Raw genomic sequence first — 8694 nt, 5'->3', positions numbered from 1 at the left:
AACATTAAAGATTAAAATACTTTTAAAAGGCTTCGATGAAACCTTAACCCTCTAGCTGAACATGTGTTAAGACGCAGAAAGCAGTTTTAATCTTTTACTGAATATTTCCACTGAAATTGATGGATTTATTCCAGTATTTATGGATGCAAACTCTGTAGGTTTTGCAGAAAAAACAAAAAAGATAAGTAAAATGAATGCTACGGTTATTCAACACTGATGTAGGCCAAAATAGAAACTTTGGTGTCCTCTGACCAGAACCTCTTCTCCAACATGTCTGCCGTGTCCCCTGCACGCTACACTCGCCTGACCAGACAGATTAAATGGATTGCCACGACTTCGTAGGTGTGGAGCTTTGCCAAATAATTACCAGTTAAAGATGATGGATTGAACAAGGCTTTATGAGATGGGAATTTTTCCAACCTTTTGTTCAGAGCAAGGGGGGGGGGGATTGTGGCTCTCTTTAACGGTCTTAAGGAAAGAGTCAGGGTACGCCATGGGGACTGCCTGTCCATCTCAACGCAACACTAAGACCCGCAGACAAACAACAGTACACACACGCAATGATACATTTTTAACTATGAGGGAATGCTGGAGGAGACCATGCAAACTTTATGCAGAAAAAAAATAGGCCAACATCTGTTATTGTAATATTATTTGATGGCACAAGTCCGCTTTAAAATTCCCTCCAGCTTTCTCCCTGACTTTCTGGGCTGTTACTTGATCTTTCTGGCCCCTTTCTTTCCCTGATGTTCTCTAGCAAACCTCTTAGCTTCACAGAACCTCTGCATTTAACATACCAACCAATCATGCGGCTCATGCTGTTGCTCTGTATTTTATTGAGGTGAATTAAAGTAAGGACAGAAAACTGCAAAATTGCAATCTAAATAAATATATAATTTTTAAATAAGTGTATTTAAGTTAGACAATCTACCAGTGGGATAAGTTTGAAATATTGTCTCCATTATCTTATTGCAAGTGAATAACATTGAAATCTTTTCATTTAAGGACATTCTATTCTATTGGCAGATCATCTTGTTTTTCTTCTCCAATTAAGAATTTATTTATTTATTTATTTATTTTAAGAAGTTTTTTTTCTTTATTACAAGTTAGAAATAATTATTTTCCCTTTCATTTCACAGTGTCCGGTACTTTCATGAAAAGAAAGCGGCAAAATAGTTTTTTATATGATGTAAAAATCTCCAGGAGGTGTGAATACTTTAGTGAGACATTTCACCAAAGTCAAGGAGGATATAGTGGCCAAATCAAAGTGTTGCTGATGTGGAAACGTAACTGGGTAGAAACAGAGTTTGTCCTAAAACCAAAGAAGGTTTCAGAGTCTGGCTCACCCTCTGGGCTTTGGCACCATGCATATTGGCCTGAACAGCCTGTTGTATAAAGCCAAGCTGTGATTATTTTCTCCTAGCTTTGCCAAAAGCAGGCAAACAGCTTGACGACATAGGCTGTCCTTATTATCATGCCCTTGATTGAGTCACTGTCAGAATCAAAAGCTCGCCTTTCCTAAGTCACAGCTCCTGTTTGGCCCCAAAGGCCCAGGGAGCTTTCCTTCCCCGTTTCTGCTTAAGATTTCTGTACCAGTACCCTGTGAGACACACAAAGCCGGGCCAAGGCCCCTTAATGAGGCCCTTTTTAGAAACTCTCCTCATGTCCTCCCTTGACCCGACTCCCCCCTCCCGTTCCAGAGCCTTTTGCAAAAGGAAGGGTAGAATATATTTTGAGTTAGGTTACAGAAGGACGTCAGGTTTTGTTTTTGGTTTAGAAGTTTTTAAATGATCAATCTAAGTTTTTCAGCATTTAAATTCCTTTAGCTTTAACTTAGGAGCACTTTATATTGGCAGCTGTATTAACAGACTGTAATCTGACCAGAACTAACACTTAGAGGACCTCTTTAATCCAGTTAACTGAAAAGAGGACAAGAGGTCATTCTTTGCTTCCTGGGAATTAGTTTCTCTCAGGGCGGTTCTCCTAACACGCCCCCTTCCTCTACCTCCGTCCTTTGTTTTCTTCCTCTCCTTCCTCCTCATCACTTTAAATTTGATCTTTGCCTTTAGTCTTTCCCCTCAGGATCTTTTCTGTTTGTTTGTCGCTCTCTCCATCGCTGTGTCGTAGTGCTTGCTGTTCTCACGCAGAACGTTACGCCAGAGTAGGCCTGAAAACAACCAGAATCAATTTTAATGGTGTCACACAGCTCTTACACAAAGTAGTCACTTCCTCAAAGAGCAACAGATCCTGAAGACATGGACGGTTTTGCCTATCTTTACTGGCACTCCTGCTTAGGCCGAGGAAGATTTGTCTTTTTTCCAGCTTTTATTGTCATTACATTGTCACAAGTACAGAGCAACGAAATGAACACTCTGCATTTAGCCCATCCCCTGCCATTTTGCGGTGCCTGGGGAGCAAAGTGGGTTTAAGAATCTTTGCTCAGGTACCCAGAGTGGCAGTCTGTGGGAGTGGGGCTTGAACTCAGAACCTCAGGATTCCAAGCTCTATGCCCTAACCACTAAGCCGCCACTCCCCTCAAAAGATGAAAATCGCTAATAGTCAATAACATTGTTAGGGTCAAAAACACATACAATTCAATAAAGAACTGTTTAAATAACTAAACACAAGATCGTTTGTTGGTTGCATTAAAGGAATAGTACACCCAAAACATGATTAGCCTTCATTTTCTACTCACCCCCATGCTGAACAACACTCTGGAGTACTTTTTTGATATCTCAAATGCATCTGGAGATCTGGGAGGCTTCTTGCTGTCTGCTGACATTCAAATAATGGAGGTCTATGGTGACCGAGACAGAAAGGTCCATAAAAGTCCACAAAAAACGTGTCAATATTCCTCCATACTGCTCGTCCAATGTATTCCAAGTGTCCTGAGTGGGTAGCATCCAGAATTTACTCGAAACGAAGTCATTTAGAATGTTTTTAGAGCATAAACAGTAGTGTATAGGACTTCCTGAAAGCGCGCACATGCTCGCTCACGACGCTACGGAAGCCGGCAGACCAACCCAGCGCATTCAGCTCGGCAAAGTTTCTTTCTTTGCACAGGTAAACAGCACATTTCTTCTTCTACGCTTGCATTATTGGCAGAGCAGACGCTGAATGCGCACTTTCATCTGGTTTGGTCTGCCGGCTTCCGTAGTGTCGTGAGCGGGCATGTGCGCGCTTTCAGGAAATCCTATACACTACTGTTTATGCTCTAAAAACGTTCTAAATGACTTCGTTTCGAGTAAATTCTGGATGCTACCCACTCAGGACACTTGGAATACATTGGACGAGCAGTATGGAGGAATATTGACACGTTTTTTGTGGACTTTTATGGACCTTTCTGTCTCGGTCACCATAGACCTCCATTATTTGAATGTCAGCAGACAGCAAGAAGCCTCCCAGATCTCCAGATGCATTTGAGATATCAAAAAAGTACTCCAGAGTGTTGTTCAGCATGGGGGTGAGTAGAAAATGAAGGCTAATCATGTTTTGGGTGTACTATTCCTTTAATACAGTTCAAATTAAAGGCAAAATTATAGACAATCAATTAAAAAGTGTGTTTAAACTAAATATTTGATCTCCCAAGAAGCTTTTATCTCCTAAAGGCTTATATAGTTAAATGTTTAATCATCACCTATTGCACTACATTATGAATTTAGCTCCATCAGTCTAGAGAATTTCATGCCCTGATTGGATAATTCACATGTTGTCCCTATTGTAGAGAGTGCCTGCAAGGCAGAGTGAGGAAAAGGTCACAATTCTAGTGAAGTCAAACACAGGTCTTTGGTGCATACAGCTAAACGAGGGCATCGCTGCAATTCCAAAGAACACAACATGAAATTAACAGGAGTCGAAAAGTATGAGCTTTAGTTTATATACACTTTGCCAAAACTAGTCAGGGCTTACATGTGGCTGTGATGTAGGATTTTTGCTTACCGCTCTGCTTCACAATCTACTGCTATCTTCCTCCATACCCTCCGCCTAAGAGTTGGTGCACCACACCCAGCTCTGGAGCTTCGATGGCTAACAGCAGGATGCTTGGCATATAGTGCATGGTGCTGGGCAGAGGCGGTGGATGGCTGGGTCTACCTCTCTCTGCAGCCAGGTGCAACTACTCAGTCTGGCGGTTCTTCCACTCTATGTTGCATGGGAGAATGAGAAATCTACTCGGACCTAAAAAACTGTAAATCTGTCAAGATCATGTTTAATCTTCTGAGATCAGTGCTGTGTATTCATGTGGGCTGCTTCTGTTGGTGAAGGAAGTTTTTATTTTTCAAAACCAGTCGTATACAATAGAATACTGATGGGGTTAAGTACCTTTCCAGTTCCCACGGTCCCTGAATGCTACAGCTGGGAGGAGGCTGTTTAGTTGCTGTGTTTAGCTGTTAGTTATGATTCCAAACCCCCTGTCATTTGAGGCTCCGGCCCCCCCACGACAAAACAGGGCCAAAAGGTTGAAGCCTAAAAAACTGAATACAACATATGACAATTTTACAATTTGCGCCACTTGGTTAATTCGCTTCAAACCAAATGAAAAAACGTAACTTTGCATTTCTTTTTTTTTAGAACTGAAAATTACCTCTAAAGGCAAGGCAAGGCAAGGCAAGGCAAATTTATTTGTATAGCACAATTCAGTACAAAGACAGTGCAAAGTGCTTTACATGATTAAAATATATGAAAATAAAACAGAATCAAAGCAAGTAGGAAAAAAATAAGAAAATAAATAAATAAAATAATTTTTTTTTTTTTAAATGCAGACTCCAACAATGATGTCTTTACCAACTTCTGTCAACCCTGTTGACTTTATAGGTCCTGGACCTATTTATTTCAAACACAACGTTGTTTTTTCAAACCACGAGATCCCTGATCTTGACACAATAAACGACTCACCTGGTATGTTTTTATTCAGTACTTTTGAAATTGTCTTTAAACAGGGTTTCCGCTGGTCAAAATCATTAAACGTCATAAAAATATTATTTTTAATAAATGCCTGAATTGGCATTAAAATTCATTAAATGTGATTATTGTGGCATTTAAAATGATTTATAAAAAAAAAAAAAAAGAAAAGGTTTATAAAAACTATTTTGCCAGATATATCGCGATATATTTGTGCAGAACTGCTTCCGGTTGGTCATAATGCCATATGTTTGGAAAAAAACTTGAGGCGGAGAAAGAAGCTAGAGTGGGCCTCTTTCCCACTCTCGCCATTCCTGCAGGTTTTAACGAAAGTCCAACACCGACACAATCTTTTTCAAATGAAATAGTCAGTTTTCCAGGTGATTAATATACTATATTGATTAAAATAAATAGATGTAAAGTATCAGACATAATAATAAATAAGATTTAAATGTAAATGAAGTTTTCACATACTTTTGCATTTATTACTAAGCAATGTACTCTGTGATATAAAATATAATATCTAATTGTACTTCCTTCTGTTCAACTAAAAATTAAAAAACAGCACATACTTTTTGTGTATGGCTTGTGATCTTATAGGTCAGGAGATATTGAAATTAGTTAGTAGTATGTAAAACAATAACGTAAACTGTTAAACTACTGGAGCTTTACTAAAAAAGACTAGAAAAAGTATATACATACATTTAAAATATATATGTATTATAACAAAAGCATCTAAACCAGGTGGTAATGGGGATATATATATATATATATATATATATATATATATATATATATATATATATATTGGGAAACTGCATCAAAGACTAAAACATAACTACCTTGAATATGAAGGCTTTTGTATATATACCCATAGCAATAGAAAGGGAAAGAACCAACTGGCACATAACATTTCTATCCTTTGCAATTTGTTGCACACAATATGTGCACATAAATTCACCAGAGAAAGTAAGCAAATATTATTATTCTTTGCAATGGTCTCTGCCAGTGAATCTCATAGGACATTTTTATTTCCCCATAAATGGTCACATTTGTAGATAAAAAGCAATTGTGAATAAAGCAGCTGAGAAGACGTCTTTCAAAGCAAAGAGACACTGAAGAGATTCTGCAACAATTGGCAAACGCTGTAAGCTGCTTGACTGGCAAGGTAATTCTCAAAAAGATTTTTCACATTGTAACTTGTGTAAAAGAATGGACAGCGATTTAAAAAGATCTAAGCCAACTTTAACAACAAGAAGCACTGTTTCTCCAAAACACAAGGTTCCGTTTTCATCTTTCTACGTTGTTTTTGTTACCAAAAATCCCAGGACATGACAAAATACTACAACAGACAGAAAAATATTGGACTAGATTTATAATATTCACCTATGATAAGCCAGTATTTGTCCATAAGATAATTATTAACACTTGTCTTTTTAAGTAAAGATGACAAAAACATACTCTGCTCCAATATCCTGAGCAACACACCTACATGAGGTCAGGTACACTTAGTGTGTGAACACCGAATCAGAACTCTGGCTACTGTGGCGTTAACGTTATTTTTTGTCCTTTTTTCAACCTTTGGGTGTTTTATTTTTGTATTATTTAATAAATAAATAACTTGTGTTATATGCAATTCATCCATAGAAGCATGAAGTCAGACCCCCCTCACCCACCCCTCCTCCATCACGTGTTTCATTACATCTCCACAATCATTGTCAATACACCTGTGAAGGATTAGGAGATCTCTCAGAAAGCGTTAATATAGTCTTGTGCAGCTGAGATGTTGGAAATAATTCTCTGTATTCTGGAAGCGGTTTATCGCAGCGGTAAAGTGAGGTGTTGAACATGTGAAACGAAGACGCAGGAGTTGTACAGACAGCCCAGGGGATGTGATGTAGTAAGGAATGATAGTGTGAAAACTGCTTCTGTAGGCAACACAAATGGAAAAGCACTCATGCTGTATGTGTGTGTGTGTGTTTCTGGGTGTATGACATGACTGCCCTGTCTGTTCCCTCCAACACGTGTGTGTGTGTGTGTGTGTGTGTGTGTGAACTTTGTGCGTGTGCTTTCATCCACAGAGGCAGAGTTGGTCTACCAGAGGCGGGTGCTGACGATCACAGGCATCTGTGTGGCCTTGTTAGTGGTTGGCATCGTTTGTGTGGTGGCCTACTGCAAAACCAAGTATGTCTTTGAAGGAGGCATAAATGATCTCTCCTTGTTCGTGAAAGACTCTAAACCTTCCTATTACCCTGTAGAAAGAAGCAGCGGTGATCAGCTGCTGCCTCTGCTCATGCAGTGGGAGAGAAAAGGGAAATATGACTACAATGACAGATAAGGTTCTCCAGGCACATCCAAACTAGCTGAAAAGGGGAAGTTCTGATTGAGAGAAGTGGAGTTATTTTAAGCTTGTATAAGCAGTCACCATCGTCCCCTTCAAGAGATGCTGTCAGCTTTTGCTGGGCTCAAGTTTAACCTTAGCTTTAATTGCTTCTATATCATCTATAAATAAATATTTTTTTCTTTTATGATTAATCAATGTAGTAATTGCCTCAGTGGAATGGAGGTGTGACAGGACCCAAATGCAGACACTGAAGCTGAAGTGGCTTCTTGAGGCAAAAATCCAAAAACATAAATCCACAAAATCCAACTGAGAACCAGGAATACTCACAACAAGGGGGCAAAGAAATGACGACAAAATAAAAACGGTGACTGAGCTTTTATGTAGACTTAAAGAGGATCTGAACACTGTGGATACTGATGTATAACCTAATTTGATCATGATCAGCTGGTTTTTGGTCTTTGTTATAAAGGCATATAAACGGGACTATGCCGCTTAGAAAGTGTCACCTGTTGGCGCTGACTTCCAGAAAACTGGCTGAAAAATTTGTCTCTTCAAAATATTTCTCCATTTGGGACAAACAAACAAAATCATGGTGTGGAAACTCTGTGGGAACCAACGACCAATCTCACTAACTAAAAGCTGTTTTTACACTACAGTCTGCAAACTACAAGCAACATGTCTGTTAAAAAGAAGCCAATGAGATTTAAAAGCAGAATTGAAAAAGAAAACTCTCCTTCCTATTAAACCACTTTAGTAAGAATTGTCAGCATGCATTAGAGCATAACTAGTTATAAAATGTATTAATGTGACTTCATAAAATGTGATTTGAGTCGGAGTAATTGTTGCTGTACTATTTTAAATAAAAGTTATTAGATGTCATTACATGAAACACTGAATTCTCTGGTTATTGTATAATGTGAGAATCTCAAACAGGGTCATTCTTAGAGCTTTTAGTCTATTATTTTCAGCATTATTATTTTTCACCGCACATCAGAAATTTAATAGAAAGGAAATGGAGAAAGAAAAGATTAAGATCTGAGAACAAACAATGAAAAGGCCTCTGATTTCCCATAAAGTGGAAAAGCCTTGTTGAAATGTCACATTTGCTTCACAAAAATGCATATATATATTTAATGTAATGGGGTGGAACGGTTCACAAAATCCACGGTTCGGTTCGAATTACGGTTTCTGGTCACGGTTTTCGGTTCGGTTCGATACATGTTGATTGTTACACCGAAATCCCATAAAAATTGATGGAATTAATGAAAAAAATCCCCCAAAAAATAATGGATTGTAATTATTTTAAATGATCCGCGGAAACCCTGGATCATTTCCGTATGTTTTGCTGCTTTGAATTTAATCATCTCGCGCATGCTCTCTACCATCTCCAAGGGACTCAGAGGGGAGCGGACGGAGGGAGCCGCAGTGGGGGCTGTAGGCTTTGCTCTGAG

General features: G+C 38.8%; 1 protein-coding gene across 4 annotated transcripts in view; it reads left to right on the top strand.

Moving 5' to 3' along the window:
• Nucleotides 1–8694, top strand: part of LOC107090144 (pro-neuregulin-2, membrane-bound isoform-like) — a 119624-nt gene that overhangs the window by 93324 nt on the left and 17606 nt on the right. For all 4 annotated transcript variants that reach the window (XM_015383367.1, XM_015383363.1, XM_015383366.1 and 1 more), the window contains one exon: nucleotides 6981–7083. In XM_015383367.1, coding sequence (XP_015238853.1) covers nucleotides 6981–7083 — 103 coding nt within the window. The remainder of the gene's footprint in view (nucleotides 1–6980; nucleotides 7084–8694) is intronic.

The sequence above is a fragment of the Cyprinodon variegatus genome, unplaced genomic scaffold (genome assembly GCF_000732505.1).
Source record: "Cyprinodon variegatus isolate N-32 unplaced genomic scaffold, C_variegatus-1.0 Scaffold283, whole genome shotgun sequence".
Lineage (NCBI taxonomy): Eukaryota > Metazoa > Chordata > Actinopteri > Cyprinodontiformes > Cyprinodontidae > Cyprinodon > Cyprinodon variegatus.
This window is presented reverse-complemented; position numbering and strand designations above follow the sequence as displayed.